This window comes from Pocillopora damicornis, chromosome 4, assembly GCF_964200805.1.
Source record: "Pocillopora damicornis chromosome 4, jaPocDami1.2, whole genome shotgun sequence".
NCBI lineage: Eukaryota > Metazoa > Cnidaria > Anthozoa > Scleractinia > Pocilloporidae > Pocillopora > Pocillopora damicornis.
The window spans coordinates 30,966,582-30,985,245 of record NC_142673.1 but is presented as its reverse complement, the minus strand read 5'-3'; the positions used below and the strand labels follow the sequence as shown (position 1 = coordinate 30,985,245).

At 38.2% G+C, this 18,664-nt stretch overlaps 1 protein-coding gene across 7 annotated transcripts; it reads right to left on the bottom strand.

The window, feature by feature from the left end:
• Nucleotides 1-819: 819 nt before the first annotated feature.
• Nucleotides 820-18,088, bottom strand: LOC149047702 (uncharacterized). Of its 7 annotated transcripts, none has more exons than XM_089203719.1 (8): nucleotides 17,819-18,088; nucleotides 15,460-15,569; nucleotides 14,544-14,591; nucleotides 12,898-14,427; nucleotides 12,166-12,221; nucleotides 11,469-11,585; nucleotides 10,901-11,026; nucleotides 5,631-7,970 (listed from the first exon to the last, which is right to left on the bottom strand). In XM_089203719.1, the coding sequence occupies exon 8, from the start codon at nucleotides 7,785-7,787 to the stop codon at nucleotides 7,245-7,247; it is 543 nt and encodes a 180-aa protein (XP_089059845.1). In that variant the 5' UTR covers nucleotides 7,788-7,970; nucleotides 10,901-11,026; nucleotides 11,469-11,585; nucleotides 12,166-12,221; nucleotides 12,898-14,427; nucleotides 14,544-14,591; nucleotides 15,460-15,569; nucleotides 17,819-18,088; the 3' UTR covers nucleotides 5,631-7,244. The 7 variants fall into 6 exon arrangements, 6 of the variants coding, with proteins under 6 accessions (XP_089059848.1, XP_089059845.1, XP_089059846.1 ...); XM_089203720.1 differs by lacking the exon at nucleotides 17,819-18,088 and adding an exon at nucleotides 12,522-12,604 and having other exon boundaries at nucleotides 15,460-16,147; XM_089203721.1 differs by lacking the exon at nucleotides 17,819-18,088 and having other exon boundaries at nucleotides 10,901-10,971; nucleotides 15,460-16,147.
• Between the last annotated feature and the right edge of the window lie 576 nt (nucleotides 18,089-18,664).

Here is an 18,664-nt window from a genome sequence, read left to right as displayed (position 1 = left end):
TTAAATGAGTACCCTTCTTCTTATTATTGCTTAGGGTTAGTTTGCTTAAATAATTACTCTTCCCAGTTATTGCTAAGGGTGAATTTCCTTAAATAATAACTTTTTCAAAGTATTTTTGAGGGTGAATTTGCTTAAGTAATAACTCTTTTCAACCATTGCTAAGGGTGAATTTTCTTATATAATTACCCTTTCCATTTATTGCTAAGGGCTAATTTGCTTAAATAATAACCTTTTGCAATTATTGGTAAGGGTGAATTTGTTTAAATATTTATTCTTTCCAATTATTGCTTAGGGTGAATTTGCTTAAATAATAACCTTTTTCAAATATTTCTAAGGGTTAATTTGCTTAAGTAATAACCCTTTCCAATTATTGCTAGGGGTGAATTTTCTTTAATATTAACCCTTTTCCCAATTATTGGTAAGGGTGAATTTGCTTAAATAATTACCCTTTCCAATTACTGCTAAGGGCGAATTTCCTTAAATAATAACCCTTTCCAATTATTGCTAAGGGTGAATTTGTTTAAATAACAACCCTTTCTAAATATTGTTAAGGGTGAATTTCCTTAAATAACAACCCTTTCCAATTATTGCTAAGGGTGAATTTGTTTAAATAACAACCCTTTCTAAATATTGCTAAGGGTTAATTTGCTTAAATATTAACCCTTTCCAATTATTGCTAAGGGTGAATTTGCCTAGATAATAACCCTCTCCAATAATTTCTAAGGGTGAATTTCCTTAAATAATAACCCTAAGCAATAATTGCTAAGGGTGAGTTGGCTTAAATAATAACCCTTTCCAATTAGTTTTAAGGGGAGCTTGCTTTAATAATAGCCCTATTCAATAATTGCTAAGAGTGAATTTGCTTAAATAATAATCCTTTCTAATTATTGTTAAGGGTGAATTTGCTTAAATAATAACCCTTACCAGTAATTGCTTGGGGATAGTGATATGGTTGCTAAGATAGTGGTTAAGTTGGGGTTACGGTTCAAATTATGGTTTAAGTCGTTATGTAGGCTTGTTTGAGGATACGGTTTGGGTGAGGGCGGGCGATTGAGTTGTGGTTGGGGTTCGGGTTAAGGTTATAACGGTATTCAGGGCCAGGGTTTGAGCTACAATTTTGGTTCTTGTTGGGTTTAATTTTGTTGTTGGGGTTCAGTCTGGGGTCAGGGTTAGTTTGCGTTTCGGATGGGATTAGGTTTAGGTTCGAGGTTTGAATCAAGAGTTGGGTTGCAACTCGGGTTAATGTTAAAGTTGGTTTGAGTTTGGTCCTAAATTGGGTTTGAGTTAGGGTGCTGAATGTGGTTGGAGTTACTCTTGAGTTTGGGATTGGGCTTAGGCTAAGATTTAAGTTTCAGTTAGGGTTGGGGTTGTGGTTTGGGTTAAGGTGATGGTTAGGTTTGGGGCTGGAATTAGGTTTGTGGTTGAGGTTGTTATTAGGGCTGGTGGTCTGGGTTATGTTTTTGGTTGGGAAATACATTTGGTTTAAGGTTTGAGTTGAGGTTGGGACTTGGGTTTCAGTTTGGTTTCGATCAAGGGTTACGGTTTGAGTTGTAATAGGTTTTGGGGTTGGGGTTTGAGGTTGTGTTGTGGTTGTGGTTGAAATTAGGTTTTGTTTAGGTTGGGGTTTTGCTGGGGTTGGAATTATAGTTGGGGTGTTGAGGTTTAATCTCGGTTTTATGCTGTTTTTTCTTTGTCGTGATTGGTTTGGGTAGGATTAAGAGTTCTCTTTCTCTGTTGGGGCTTAGGTTTGTGTTGAGGTCAGGGATAGATTGGGTTTAAGTTGGAGTTGGGGTCAAGGCTGGGGTTGAGTTTTGGTTTAGGACTTGTTTTTAGGTTTGGGGCTAGGGTTAGGGTTTGAGTTTAGTTTATGCTTGAGCTCATAGTTAGATTGGGGTTGCGGTGGTTGGGGTAAAAGTTGGGCTTTGAGTTTTAGTTAGGGTTGGGATTGGGTAATGTTTTAGGGTGGGTTTAAGGTTATTGCTAGTGTTGGGGTTTGAGTTGGGGTCGTGGCTATGTTTGGGGTTGAGGCTATCCTTTGTGCTGGTGTTGTTGTTGAAAATGGGGCTTGGGTTGAGCTTCATGAAATAGTTTGGGTGGGAGCTAAGGTAAGGGTTGGATTTTGGTTTATGCTTTGGGTCTAAGCTGGGTGGGCGTTTGGTCGATTTATGCCTGCGGTTTGAACTCAAATTGGGATGAGGTTTTAGGGTGGTTTTAAGGTTGTTGTTTTTTTGGTGTTTGTGTCGAGGTAGGGGTTGGGATTTGAGTTGGGATTGTGGTTATGTTTGGGATTGAGGCTATCCCTTGCGCTGTTGTTGTGGCTGGGAATGGGGTTTGGGTTGAGGTCCGCGTCAGGGTTTTGGTGGGGGCTAGGACTGGGGTTGGATTTTGATTTGTGCTTTGGGTCCAAGCTGGGTGGGTGTTGTGGTTAGGTTAAGTCTGGGGTTTGAGCTCAGGTTGGGACTAAGTTTTGGGGTGGTTTTAAGGTTGTTGTTTTTTTTGGTGTTTGTGTCGGGGTAGAGGTTGGGATTTGAGTTGGGGTTGTGTTTATGTTTGGGATTGAGGCTATCCCTTGCGCTGTTGTTGTGGCTGGGAATGGGGTTTGGGTTGAGGTCCGTGTCAGGGTTTGGGTGGGGGCTTGGACTGGGGCTGGATTTTGATTTGTGCTTTGGGTCCAAGCTGGTGGGCGTTGTGGTTGGGGTTAAGTCTCGGGTTTGAGCTCAGGTTCAGATTAGGTTTTGGGGTGGTTTTAAGGTTGTGGTTTTTGTTGGTGCCTGTGTCGGGGTAGGGGTTGGGATTTGAGTTGGGGTTGTGGTTATGTTTGGGATTGAGGCTTTCCTTTGTGCTTGGGTTGCGTTGAAGTTGGGCTTGGAATGAGGTTGTAAATGTGGTTTGAGTCGGATAGTTTGTTTAGGTTTAAGTTTGGGCTGATGTTTGAGTTGTTTCCTTGGCTGGGGTTAGAGCTAGGGATTGGTCTTGAGTAGGGGTTGAGGTTGATGTGTGGGTTAGGGTTAAGGTTAGTCTTGAGCTTAGGGAAAGGGTAGGAATCGGAGGTTAGGAGGAGATGAGGTTGAGCTTTTATGGTTAGTGTGGGGTTAGGGTTGGGATTCGTGTTAATGTTGTATTTGTGTTTTGGGTTTTCGTTTAGATTTGAGTTAGAATTAGTGTTGAAATTGGGGATTGAAGAGGGCTTAGGGTCTAGGTTTTAGGGTTCGTTTCCTTTGTGCTAGAGTTGGGTTGACTTGGAGCTGTGGATTGGGACGTGGTTGGGGTTAGATTTTGGCTTTCTGGTGTTGGGTTTTGGGGTTTGGGTTAGGGTTGTGGTTTGGGTATGGAATTGGGTTATGTTAGGGCTTAGTGTTGGTGTAGGGGCTAAGGTTTGAGTTGTGGTTACGGTTAGGGGTTGGGGTTTAGGTTTGAGTTTGAGTTGTGGTTGAACATGGAGTAAGGGTTTTGGTGATGTTTGGGTTTGGGGTTTTTGTCTGAGTTTTGTTTGGTTTGGGTTGGGGCTGAGGTTGGTGTTGGGGTTGGGGTTGGGGTTGGGGTTGTGGCTGTGGCTCTAGTCGCGGTTAGGTTTGAGTTTTGTGTTGGGTTGGGTTTTCTTATGGGGTTGGGGTTGGCGTTGGGGTTGGGAAGGAGCTGGCCTAGGGTTTAGGGTTAGGGCTTTCCTACAATAATCTTCAAAAGTATGAACATAATCAAAACTTACCAAAACACCTGTATTTTCAGTTTCGTCGCTAAGAAGGTACTAGCGTTGATTTTCGACATAATACAGAACATTTGTTATAACTTGTTTTCCCCCTGACGAGGATATAATAATAACGAATATAAACTCGAATGAAAAGCACGCTATAATCGTTTAGAGGAAGGTGCAAGACAGGAATTGAGAATTATTTCCCATGACCGTCATTGTTTTTCTTATGAATCGATTGAAAAAATACCATGTTGGGGATGGAGTTTAGGTTTGGGTTAGGATAAGGGTTTGAGTTGGGTTAGAAGATATGGTTGGAGTTTGAGTTATGGTTGTGGTTGGAGTTGCGATTGGGGCTATGGTTGGGTTATGGTGTAAAGTTGGGGTTAGGGTTAGATTTTCAAGTGGGGTAGGGATTAGATTTAGGGTTGCAGTTGTTTTTGTGGTTTGAGTTGCAGATAGGATTGGGGCTATGGTTTGAGTTGGGTTCTCGTGTGGGATTAATGGTGGGGTTTGAGTTGGGATTTGGATTGGGGTTTGAGTTGGTGTTAGGGCTATGTTTGAGTTTGGGTTTCAGTTTGGGTTTAAAATTAGGGTTAGGGTTGATGTTGGGGTTTGAGTTGGGGTTGAGGTTGTGGTTGGGGTTAGGGTTAATGCCGACTGTTCCTGTTTATATGGTGGTGGACAAATTCTTCCCTTTTTCTACAATAATTATAAACATACCAAAATGTTTGTATTGCCTCTTCCTTTTCCTCCGAAGATGCTTGCGTTGATTGTCGACATAATATTGAACAATTCTTGCAACCTGTTGTCCCCTGATGAGGATATGATACGGCCAGGGTTAAGACGAATGAAGATAAAGTGGAATGAAATGCACGCTGTAATAGCTTAAAGCAAGCTTCCGGACAAGAATTCAGAAACATTTCCCGTGACTGGCAGCTTGAATGCTTTTCTTTATTGCCTACGATATTTGGGGATAATGAAAACATTCCATGTGTTATTCTATGCTCTCATTGTTAGGGTAGGAAGTCATGCTTACTTAGGGATGCGGTTGGGGTTTGAGTTGCTTAGGGTTGTGTTTCTGGCTGGTCTTTGTGTTGGGCTTTAGGTTTGGATTAGGGTTAGTGTTTAGGGTTATTTTTGTGGTTGGGGTTTGGGCTATGGGTTTAGTTGGGGTTGAGGGATTGTTTGGGTTGTCACTAAATTTACGAGTATGGCTTTTGGTTTTACAAGTGCAAATGGTATTTGCTATGTAATTTTCTTTTACTTCGTGAATTCTAATTTTTCACTACCATAATTTGGTTGACGGCTAATTGGAGAACGAACACTTAATTCACCGAAAGCATTGGCATTATCAAGAGGGAAATAACGCTTATCTGTGCAATATAGTGATACTTGTATTCTACATCTTTAGCGACTGATCCTGTAGACTTATCAGTTAATGATAATGAGATTATTCACGCCAATTAGTGAGAGTAAAGAAACTGCTGTGGATGGCAGAAAAATGCTCCCATAAAAATGAAAAATCATTCATAGTTTTAGAAGGAAAAGAAAACGACTGAAATAAAGTCTGGCACTGTAAGTTTTTTTTCAACTGACAGTCGATATTGTTCGGAAATCACTCGTGCTAAATTTGCCATCTCTCCAGCCTAAGTCTATCCATATTATGGCCAAGCGTTTCCATCCAATGAAAAAATCTGTCATGCGACAATTACAGGTCACGCTGAAAAGGCTTCTTTAGGAGCCAAAAAATGTAAATTAGGAGCGGATCCAGGAGTAAGTCAGGGAGTTCAAACCCCCTCCCTCCCCCCCCCCCCCACCATCAGATCTGTGCTTTTTTATCGACCAGTCCGACCAATTAATTCTTGCAACGACAAGATCACATGTTACCGCATAATATTAAGTTTTTACAATTTACTTGTGTTAAAAAAGAATTGCTGGCTTGATTAGGCTACAGTATAAAAGGGTTGGTGCTTTATAAATCAAAGTTTGGAATCCTGTGTCAAAATTTCCTTGATTCACTCTTGAATGACGCTATATGCCAACAATAATTTAGAAACATACAAATACTATTGCTTTTATATTTTTTTGCTGAAAAAAACACTTCATTAAAGAAATATTACTGGACTCTGCATTTCTGTTATTGCAGTTGCGAATAATCTCCACGGCTTTTAGATTTACCCTATCTTAAAACTGTCCTTCTTGTCGTACTGCTGCATGTAACAAACAAATGGGATGGACTTCTCAAAAGTGAAAGAAGTGCGCGTGAATCAAACAATCTCGAAGAAAATATTGCCCAAATGAGACAGACTACTGCTTCATTCATGTTCTGCAGAACTACTTTCACGAAACGCGCGTTTTAAACTGATAGTAGTTTACGGTTGAAGTGAGCGAGACCTTTGTCTTCAGTAGCGGAATCTGTAATGGACGTTTTGGCAGGCGCAACAACTATACTCTGGCTTAGCGTCGTTGCAGAACAGGAGTAGAAAAGGAAAAGTTGATCAGAGACTTAATTTCGATTTGCGTAGAAATTCTTGATCCAAAGAACTTAATTTCCTCAAGGACGCTCGTAAATCATTTGCTAAAATGATTGGAACTGGAAAGAAATCTGGTGTATCATCCCATTATGAAATAATTCGCTTCTCATCAGTCAGCATTCCAACACCAAACATATACCATCGGAAAAGATATGGATAGTTATGTTGAGGGGAAAAAAAGCGGTATTGACTCTGATAGTGCAACCCACTATGCAACGCATTTCATAAAAATTTCCCGTTCTTGAATCCTAGTCTTACTTGACCAATTTTGAAATAATCTTTCACAATAAATCAAAAGAAAATACTAATTGCTGTTTATATATCAACTATTAATTGTCGTAATCGTTGTGAGAACTGGAGGTCTTAAAGTAAACACTTCGATAAACCCCCACGGAAGAGGGTGGCAAAAAACTCTACCTTAAACACTAAAAATCACGCTTGATTGAACAAGCAAAAGGAACAATTTACTGAAAGTCAAGTACCGTAGTTTTTTAACTGACCGTCTAAAATATCTCGAGGTTGTCGAGCCATGTTACATAATGTGTGGAATACATAAATATATGTTATTTGCCGGCTAAGGGTCGGTCCGTATGGTGAAAAACTGTGATCGAGGACAGCATTTTCAAGACCTCGATCGCAGTTTTTCACCATACGGACCGACCTTTAGCCGGTAAATAACATATTTTTATTAAAACTTGACGAAATTCTTTCCGAAAGAACCCGAATGATTTAGGACTGGAATTACGGCAGGATCTTCCATAAACTGAACAACTTTTGAGCGAGTAAATGGTAGTTAAAATAGAGGTGATGCAAATTAAAGAGGCACGCCTCACCGAAACATTTCCATCTCAAACCCAAAGAACAAACAAAACTTAGCTGCCTTTCTCTGTGAGTCGTTAAGAAAGAACATGCCAGCACGTTTAGGCCCTCTGCAGAAGGTTGTCCTAGGTGGAGGATTCAAGGATGGATTTAAAGCAGTGTGTCTAACTCATTGTTCTGCAGGCCATCGGTCTACAGCATCATAGATTTGGCTCAACAACTGCGGAACAATGAGTTAGATACACTGGGTTTGAGATGAATTTTGACCATTGCTTCGGTACTGGCGTGGATCCACCGTGGATGTTGATTTCAAACGAGCTTGATTCTCCTCTCTTGCTGCGTTCCCTTGCCTTAATTGAGACAGGCCTATACTGGTCGAAAATCAGGTCCACTCTGGTGTAGCTGTTCTGATGAAATGCCAGATGTTGCAAACCTTCTCTCTCATCTCTGCTCACCGTTGTGGCTTTAGCCTTCCTGTGTGTCCCAATGCGGTCGTAGTTTTCTAGACCACACATCTCCTTTGGTGCATGTGTCATAGCTGCTCGCTCGTGAATGGTTAAGAACCATCGGTCTACGGCATCTTCTTTCCTACTCATACCAACCGTGCCCCCCTTTGTTTTGGTTTCAAGGTCAATTGATTGTTCCAGGGCCATATCCGGCCAGACTTGCGCAAACGGTTGGTTAGAGCCGCTAACACTGTGGTTTTCAGCAATGAACTCTTGGCATGACGGATCTAACAACATGCCGCTTCACAACTTCAGAATGCAAACGTAGTTGCCACTTTAAGAAAAGTAACCTCCCTTGTACGAAGGCATGTTTATGTATGGTAGATGAAGGATGTTGCAATCCTCTGAATGAAGAGCTGCTCTCTGACAATGATTCTAGTGCCTCTGACACTGAGTGACTATTTTGTTGTTGATGTCAGTCTGCAAATTGCACGTACTTATCAGATCATTACCTCTAGGCACAGATACATTCCCCTCAGAGTTTGACTGTTAGCAATATCATTTCCGATACAGATGCGACCAACGAATAAATTAATTAAGGTTTTGATCGATGTTTTACAGTCTCGATTCAACAACTCTTTGTCGAAAACGTGCAAAAGCTAGCGTACTCACGATTTATTTCTTGGTTCGATTTTGCTATTACACTCCAATTAACTCTCTCTCACAACTCTCACAAAAAAAACACATCACGTCTCCTTGTAAGCACGTGGGACAGCACCATATATGGGGCGATAAGACACGTGCTGCATACATGCGGTTTGGTTATGTAATAGATAAACGAAATCACTTATGTTTAAGATTAATAAATGTAACGTACAGTTTCCAACATCTTTAGCATGCGACACAGATTGGTAAAGATAGCAAATTTCTTAAGGGGTAATTTTCAAGACCAAAGCATTCGTAACAGATTAAAATTAGTGGCTGTAGTTAACACGTAACAAAATTAGAACATGTTGCAAACTTGCATCTTTTGACGTATAAAATAACACCACTAAAAAATACCTACTGCTTTCACATTGTGAAGAGCTGTTGCCAGTACCTTTCACTCTCGGTCGTTTCCCTTTGAATTTCAAAGAAGCTTCCAAACCTATTGTTCCACATGAGGTCTTTAGCTCAATAATCAGAATCCACTCTCTGTACAGCAGAATACCGGTAAATTCCGCGTTTTTTAATTTTTGTCATAAATCAACAGAAATAAACATAAAAGTTTGGACATTTTGGCAGATATGCATAGAAACAATTTTTGTATGCTATCATAGAAATGTCGGCAATCATATGCTTTAATATTTTCACAGCATCCTTCTTTATTTCAAAGATTTGACCCGTTTTGAGGTTGCGCTTTTTCCAGCCTCGTTCCATGTAAACCGTGATGGAAGAGACATCAGCACTAATGTCTATTTTCTGGAGTTCTACGCATCTAAATGTTTTTTTTTAAGCATAATTCGAAAGTACATGATTTCTCTGTTGCCACATAAGATGAAAAGCCTGGATAAGACCTTTACCCTAGTCTCAGCAGGATTTGAAACATGTCAGGATCGACAAAGGAGACTGCTTTTAGACGAAAAATTGGTCATGTGACAATCACGTGACATGCTGTCGTACCATGTGAACACTCAAATTGTAGGCAGGTACATGATCATCATTTTTTCCGAAGGGTTTGGGGCAATTCAGTGGAAGAAGATGAAATTTGAGGTTAATTTCTGTTTGAGCCTCGTTTCCATGCTGAGTGCCATATCATGGTATAAAGCTCCATTTACCTCGTTAGCGGTACCACAATTCGGGACTACCTAGTATCTTATCTTAAAGAGCAGGTATTGGTCTATCAGGATCAGCTGTCGAACCTTTTCTGTCAGGTGGGTTGAACGAAACCAGTTTTTGTTGGGTCTGGCTCCTTGACTAGTAAGGATAAAGGTGATTTAAAAGGCTTGCAAACAAATTTTGAAACATTATTTTTACAAGTATCTGTCACTATCTGACACCTGTCAATTAGAGAGCGCGTAAGAAAAAAAAAAGCGCAAGAACATTTGAAAAACAACGAAACTAGTTTTGCAAAGACTGTCACGACAATGTGTTCTTCGAAAACATTCAATGATCTTAGGGGAAGTATTATTCACTCTCATCGACGATTCATTCATGTACGAAGATTTACCTCTGTTCATTACGTAAATGGCGAGGAGAGTAATTGTGAGTAAATTCAAATTTTTCAATTTATTTTGAAGTTGCGAGAGTTTGCTCGTTTGTTTGCTGCAATGGCGTGTGTAAATGTGGTCTTTCCTCCACAAAAACTAAATTCGAATGGCACACTCCAACGAGACTCAAGGAGATTTAATGCGGCCTTTTGTCAATAAATTCCTTCAGTTTCTGTTGTGCAATTTACGGTACAAATGTCCAAATTTAACGGACTCGAAAAGGCTCACCTAGAGCGTATATTTGTTGTAGAACTGAATTTAAAACTTCGCTCGCTCTTTCACCGCGAACTAATTGTTTGAGAAAATTCAGATATAAAATGAATGAAAAGTTCCATCGTTCAGTTTAACTGTAACCAAATACCTCACGTTTTAGCTCTCTAGATACTTTTTGTGAAGGATTAAAATTGCAGACGGTTTTTAGGCCGCTTGCCAACCAGCGTAATGACACTATTGCTTAAACAAATTCATTCTGAAACCAATATTTTTCTGTCAACCAAAGTGATTTGAGAGAGAGAAAGGAGAGAATTCATAAGTTAGTTATCGGCTGGAGGTAGTAACCGACGCGTTTGCTTAAAAGAGCTGCCCAGCCGGAAAAACGAGATATATTTATGAAAAATGGCAACGAAATTTGGGATGTACTCGGCGATTCACGAAAGCGTTACCGTGGCCCGTGGGCAGAGATAGGAAAATACTGACCGGGTAAAGAACCATCAGATTGCAGGATTCGTTACCGTGCCCTCTAAAAAAAATAATAATGTACGATGTGCATTGTGTCGTATATATGAATAAGAAGATGAAAGATAACGAGTTCAAGCTTTTCACAGCTGAAACATCAGTAGTGGTTATTACTGTGGTTTTGTTATGTCTTTACGGAAACTAACAGACTTTGAAACGTTTGACAAGGTCGTAATGATTCTGTAGCATGGAAAGAGGTGTAAAATTTAGATTTCCCGAATTTTTTTACTCTGGTTAAATCGAAAAAGACAATGTAAGCTGTTTTAACTGAAGTAAAAGTAAACAACTTAATTAAATGAAAGGGTTTAATTGTTTTGTTTAAATTTTTTGGAGGCTACAAAGAGGGGCAAATTTGAACTTGACTGGGACTCTTGTTGTGAAAGAAAAAATGAACATAATAGATACAACTTTAATTCACATACGTACCCTCTCGCAGATATCCAGCACCTCCTTCCTTGGAAGGGGATCTTGGTGTTTAACCACTTGCTTCTGTCTTTCTGTGGTAACATTTAAGGGCACATTCTGTTGAGACCCTGCTCAGTTATACACCTCCTTTTATTTAAAGAAAGAAATTTCTTAGAATAATTGGCTTTTTTTGCAAAGTGTGACTAGGAAAGATGCGAAATGGCATGCAGTGGGCGGGTGCTCCTTTCATTTGGAAAGTGGGTTGCCTTTTAACTAGAATTAGGGGTCTGAAGCTGGCTTTTCTTGTCATGTATTGAGATGAAGGGGACTACATATATTTGGTTAACCAATAAATCAATATAATTCAGTTTTGTTTCCACAGATCAGGAAATATTTATCAATGAAAAGAGGAAATTAATAGTTGTAAGTAAGTAACCAAGTAGATATATAAAATATCTATACATCTTGAATAAAATTTATTTTCATAAATCCTCAGAAGAGAGAGTTGGGAACACTGTGTTTATCATTCCAATAATTGATCTTAAATGATATTCATGTTAACTACTCATACACAAGTTACTGTAAATACCTGGAAAAGGGCAGTTGCCTTGGATTTGCATTTCAGTCAGGTTCTGCCACACCATAGGATTATCATTATGCCCTCTTTGTCCTTAGGCAGTACCCGCTGACCTCCTACCTCTCGTACCTATGAAATTAAAAGAGGAAAACATCTCTTTTGTTTTGTTCTGTTGAACTCCCTAGACTTTATTCCAAGTAGAAGAAGGGAGAAATTAAAACACCAAAGAGGTCTGTTGGCCAGAAAATAACTGCAGCAATTATCCAGTGATTTTGAAAGATGTCCTTTACAAGTATTGCTGGGGGGCTATCTACAGAGTCATTCTTTTGATTTCAATATTCTCTATTCATGGTGATGTACACTTTTTACCTAATTTTATTGAAGGATTTTTTCTTTCTTTTATCCCCTGATTGGTATTGTAGTATGTAGGCAAAATAGGAAATTATTTTTTTCAAGTTGTCATAAAAAAGTTTGCTCCCACTCATCACCAAAGACACTAGCACAACATTGAAATATTTGATTGGCAAATTGGTTCAACACTCCAGGACATAGTTCTCTATGTTCATTGGCCTGGTTTTTCTGTTGACATTAACTTATACTTTTATCATTCATTAATATAAAAACATTATGAATTGGCTTTCATGGAGTGCAACATATTGTAGAGATATGTTAAAGACATATTAGAGCTTTGTAATATTATACTATTCACCTCCATATCTATCCTGATGGTTTGATCCACCTCTTCACTGTGGACTTTCTCTCTTGCTGGCAGAAAAATATTTGCTCAGGGTGAACATTTATAACAATTATGTACAAGTATTTCCCTTAATTCAATTGTTTTGTTCTATGGAAATTAAAAATAGAACAATTTGCCTCAGTTTGGTACACTTGGACTGTAAAAGTGGTACATGTGTCATGTTTTTTCTGAAGGAAGTCAGGTGCTAGAAGCAAATTTGGGCCACTGTTTGATTTAATATGGTTTAGTATGACTGGCATATGCGTCATAACAAGTGTCTAGTTTATAGGATTAATAATAAAGGGAGTTTGTTATGCTGATTATCTTACCATTTCTTCTTTAAATTCTGAATGGCCAACTGGCCCTGTCGAAGACAATTTTCCATGTCATCCATGTTTATTTTGGCAAGGGTCTGGCCCAAACAAAAAAAGTTATGAAGTTTCAAGGAGGAGTGTCTTCCAACATTGTAACTTTTGATGATGGCAAGGAAGGTAATCTATCAACTACCACAAAAGATGTTTCCTTCTTTTCCCTACCAATATCTTGTGTATCGTTTTTCATTCTTCTGTCAAGTGCATATTGTATTTTCATTGTGATTGCATGGTTGAGAGGGTAAGTGCTATACTGTATATGTTTCATAAGTGCAGTTTACAGAAAATGGTAAATAATTCATGATAAAGTTAATACAAAGACATGAAAACCTACCTGAAAAACATTCCACCAGGACTGGCCTGGCAGAGGTTGGCGCTAGAGAAAAAAACCTGACTTTTTTAGGCCAAACTTCTATATCACTGAAGAAAGAAAGAAAGAGAGATTTTTACTAAATGATAAAATAGTATTATCCATCTGCAATTGATGTAAAATACCTGAACAGTAAATAACATGAAAGAAATATTTTTTAGTCTGCTTTGAAATGGTAAATCTTGGAGTTGATTTGTTAATGATAATTTATCAAAACATTATACTTGCCACAATGAACAACACCAACCCTTTTTTGCAGTATATCATTATTGTGTGATTTTATTACATTTACCTTAGCATCCAGTTTTAAGTTAAAATTCATCAAGATCTTTGAATGATGACAACTTTGCAGTAAAATAAAACATAGTTATGTATAGCTGAGTGATGCAGAGGGCACTCGTTATCTGTAAGGTCCATAATTACCAAATGGCACCTTTTTTATCTGTCATACTTTTATCAAGTTTGTGAGTAACTATATAGACATGATCAGATGAAAGCTGACTAAACAGAGAATTTTTTGTCTTTCTTCTTGAATCTCTATACTGCTTAATTCTCTTCAGTGTACACCACCTACCCTATACCAAAAATCATCTTTGAGATAATTGATCTACATCTTCTGCCATACTCATTCTCCATACATGCCACCCAGTAATACAGCTTAACTGATGTTGTCTAGAGCCCAGGAGCAGTGGATTTTCTGATCAAGCTAATGGATTCTTACTGTCACTTGCCCAATGGATAGGTAGATTTTCTCAAGATTCATTCAAATCACAATTTTGGGCCAGTAAAAATGACTCAAGGGCTAGTTCATGCTAGTCACAGCTTGCCCTTCAGGGCTAGCAGTAAAGCTCACTCTCTTTGCAATCTGAACTACTCAAAAAAGAATGAGGCCTGGTAAGCCGTTGTAAAACCTGTGTTGAAGAAATCCCGTCTGTTTGATAGGGCTTTTGCTCTACTCTCTATGTGTTTCCTTAGAAATGCAACATGCACTGCTAGTCTAGGTTTTAGTGAGTTAGTTGCATTTAAGTAACCATAATTTGATAATTTTTTTTCAATACATTTGGTTCCATTTTTGTGAAAATCATGGCTGGAGAGACAGTTTTTTAACACCTCATGTGTATCCAACCTATCTTTCCAATTAACAATACCTTTTCTGAGGTTTTGACAAACAGCTCCCCCTGGGCTGAGGTCTTCTTGAAGGACACCAATTACACTTAGATGTTTTCCCATTAAAACATTGAATTTGATCATTACTGATGTATTGTACAGTAAATAATTGTTACCATAAAGCCAGTGCAGCAATCAGTAATAATAAAGATGATATATCAATAAAAATTAACATATTTACACTAATCCACAAATAAAATCAGATGGTTAATAGGGCATACATATGTAACGATGGTACAATTTATCTCCAATCATAATCTTCACAACTTATCTTAATCAATCAGTGGCATCATACAATTTGTTCTGGCATCATACCATCTGTTCTGGCTGAAAGAATAAATGGCAAGAGTGTTAAAATTGTAAATTTTCTTCAAACATAGAGAATAAAAAACAAATAATGTCAACAACCCAGACAAGTGGGTTTTTGTATCAACTGGTAATACCTTGGGGTTGATCGTCCACAATCCATACGATTTCAGGCAAATCATTATCTGTTGAAATGTATGAACATCAGTACAAATAAAAACTGACAGTTTAACTAGGAAACAATCACAACCATTACAGGTTGTTTAATTTCATGTGATGTTTCAGTTATGGATGTTTAAACAAGTTCTTGGTATCAGACCATGAGGATCATAGTTTTCATAAATCATTCATGACCCGGAATATAGAGGATTAAATTTAACCAGCTGCAGCCTCAAGATGTAGACACCCACTTACCTTCATGTGGAGGAGTGGGGTTAGTTTGGGCTGGTGGAAGGGTGGAGTTAGGTTGGGCTAGTGGAGGAGTGGGGTTGGTTTGGGCTAGTAGAGGAATGGGGTTAGTTTAGGTCGATGAAGGGATTAGAGTTGATACTGTGGATGTCAAGGTATTTGAGGCTGAAATCAAGAATGAGAATCTCATCACAAGGGGTAAATAACATATTGCTACTAAAGGACATTCTTCTTAACCCTTTAAATCCCATGAGTGACCAAAACAGAATTTCTCCTAACAATATCCATCTAATGTCAAGCAGACAAATGATGAGAATAAAGAGAAATATCAACTAGGGGATTATTTGTTAATCCAGTAACAAATTCTCAGAACTAAAATCATGCGAATTGTATGGTAGTCATTCCAGAGAATTACTTAGGAGATCTTAGGAGTAAAAGGGTTAATATTATTGTGAATTTCTATCTGATTGCCTTCAACATGGTCATTGATTGCTTCAATAGTTTACATAAATAGAAACATGTTTTCTTTGAAAGTTTTCATTTTATTTGATGATGAGAGAGTTAAGAACTGTGCACAAATGCTAAGACTAAGAAAGAAAGACATTGTGCCAATAATTTTATGTAATAAAAAGTTAAGTCACTTACCTGGATTTGGGAGCTACAGAAAAATTTTCTTTTTCCTTGATCCTCCAAATAATTCCACTAACTTCACACCATCTTGGAGGCCAGTAACAACCTGTGACATGGCATGCCCTCTAAAGTATGATGCAAATAACTCTAACCGAGTGTAAGGAAATATTGGTATCACCAATCATAACAATTCATTATATTGTAATTTTGAATAGTAGTCCCTAACTTTACTGGAAATGTTCTAAAACATGGCACTTGCAGAAATTACTCATAGGTGGCATTTGTCAGAGAAAGGTAAAGACACCAGAACATAATGTAATCATAGGGGCCAATATTCTTTAACCCTTTAACACCCAGATCAAATTTATAATTCTCCTTACTGTTAATCATACAATTCTTATGATATTGGTTCAGAGAACTTGGTATTGGATCAACTAATTATCCCCAAATTGATACTTTTCTTTATTCATATCTTTCTTCTGGTTGATATTGTATTGATATTGTAAGGAGAAACTATTTCTTAGTCATTCATGAGAGTTAAAGGGTTTAAGACTAGTGTGAAATTTACATTTTATCTGGAAGGGTAAGATCACTTGCTGCATATAGATTGATAGCTTTTTTCCTCTCTTCTTGTCTTATTTTCTTTTATATACTGGGCCTGCTGTAATTGACTACACTGTTGTGGTGTCCCTGCCATTTTTTGTCGGTTTTTTGTCATTTTCTTTTCTTTTTTTTGCTTTCATTTTTTTTTTATTTAGATTGTTGTTGTATAGCGAAGTTAATAAAGGAAGAAATAAATACATGGATAATTTTTTTTTTCCACCTGGAAAAAGTTTGGTTTTCACTCTTCCAACCTCTTCATCAAAGTTTATGAACAGTAGTAACCCTTTAACTCCCAGAAATGATTAACATAAAACTTCTCCCTTCAGTATCCATGCATTTTTCAGCAAACAGGTAATGAGAATATTCAAACTTATCAGGTAGAAGCTGCTATCTTGATTTAGCACCAAGTTCTCACAACTAATTCACAAGAATATGTGTGGCAGCTACAGGGGAGAATTGACAATCAGATCTTGGGAGTTAAAGGGTTAAAAGCAATTTAAGAATGACTGGTTATTCCATTGATTATGCAAGCATTGAAATAGCTGAGTAAGCGTGTTTACTATTTAGCAGAGTACATCTGGCGTTCAAGGGTATCAGAGAAGGAAAATTAGCGTATGAACGAAAATAGCATACAAGCTATTGGAGCTATCTCTTTAAAGGTCTACATCTTCGCGGAGCCTAATAAGGATGATTTGGTTTATTCAATTTACTTTAAAACTTTTGATCATTAAGCGGAAAGAGAGCTTTCTCTTTTAAACGCCTGGACGGTTGACAAGATTAGTTTATTTGACGTTCGTTTTTCATTGGGAACATGGTATACACATAATGAACTCAAAAATGGTTTCTGCCATTTGTGCGTTGACGCTCCGAACTAGCGCTTTCGAGCAAAGCGTTAGGGAACCTTTTCTTTTGGCCATTATCTCCAAATTTCGCGAAAATGGAACGGAAGTCAGCCCAAAATGAAATCTTTGAAGTTTAAAACTCAAGCCAAAAGTGATTATGCGAGAAAAAGCGACTTGACGTATCATCAATCCCGCACGTGCCTTCTACTCTCAAATTGTTTATTGCTTTGTGTCTGTCGAAGTAAATGAGGCACCAAAATATAACTTTCAGAGGTTAACAGATTTTTACTTTAGTTTTGCATTGTTTTTCTAATAACTAAACATAAAATTTGCGAGAGATTGAAAACAAAACGATTTCCTTCTGTGATACCTTATCAGATATATAAAGTAGGTCAAAATAACGTTTTAGGACTACATTTGTTGTGGGTTCACCACCGCGTCGATTCACTGTGATACATTGCGAAAACGTACAAGACGCCCGCTGGGCTGGGCGGTGGACGGCGTTCCTTCGACGGTTTCGCATCGGAACTTTCAGACTAAATGGTAGAGTAATCTCTAGAGTTAAAAATTATTTGCCGGGCTCGCAGCGTTGAATGTCCAGATGTAAGTCTACTTTATAACTTCCCGCCCTGTGTTGCCGCGGCCCTCAAGTTTGTGCGCCAGCGACGCGAACAATGTTCAGTCTAACGTCAATTGAACCGTAGAACTAGAAGGGTCATTAGAATTTAGATGGCAAAGTAGAGTCCAATTCCACTTGATCAACTTAAATCAACTTAATCCAATTTTTTGTCGTATGGAAAATGTTGGATAATTATCAGTAAGCATCATCAACTCAATAGAAACTTCATATAGCGACTTAGTCCGAAGTAACTTACACCCTTAGGCTAACTGATTAAGAAGAAGCGAGTCACAAGAGAAACAAGACTCACCCACTGAGGTCTTTTCTTTTTGTAAAGGCAATGTAAGCGGACTCATTACTGCGTTCCCAGGAACAGCAGCCTTCTTCCTTTCCAATAACACCACGGTCCTCTAAAAAGCATGTTTGCTGTAGCTCATACTGTAACTTAAACCCCACAGAACAAGAAAACTGAAGCCCGTTATTGTTCGGTTGATCGATAACTAACTTGGTAACTATTCATCAACAATTTTCTCACCTTCAAGTTTACATGAATCAACAACGAAAATTTGAAATAAATCGAATCTTGGCGCAGCGAATTTCAATCATAAAAAAGGCGGAAAGAAGACACCCAAATACAAAAACACTCGCTTAAATTACCCGGATGCTTAACTTACGGCAAATGGGGTACGAAATCCAGCGTAAATCTGTTACTAATATGTAAGATGAGACCACGCGCGATCACAGCTATATTCGTCAACTCAAAATAATTGATGAGGTACAGACATAATAAATACTGACCAATCTGTAGTTTTTAAGTCCATCTTGGTAGGTGTAAAAAGAAAGAAAACATTTACGCGTCCAGTCGTCAATTCTTGATCACAAACGATCGCACTTCGTGCACGAAAACAAACTCCACCACCCCTCCCAGTGTCACAGCGACGACTCCAGGGGTGTGAAAAGGCGTCAATACGCATTAATGTGAAATATGTATTGCCAACCCAGAACAAAGCTGGAGCGGTTTCTTTTAGTAGTAATTTAAAATTAAGTAGTTTTAGTAGTAATTTAAAAAGTGTTTTATCAGAATTCTTTCAACAAGAATGTAACATGTCTTAACGTCAGTAAACGGCCTTAGAGCAAGGTCCTGTAACGAATGTAA

Bases quoted from the DNA above. Each gene is read 5' to 3' on its own strand.
- LOC149047702 (XM_089203719.1), bottom strand. From the start codon at position 7,787: ATGTTGTTAGATCCGTCATGCCAAGAGTTCATTGCTGAAAACCACAGT.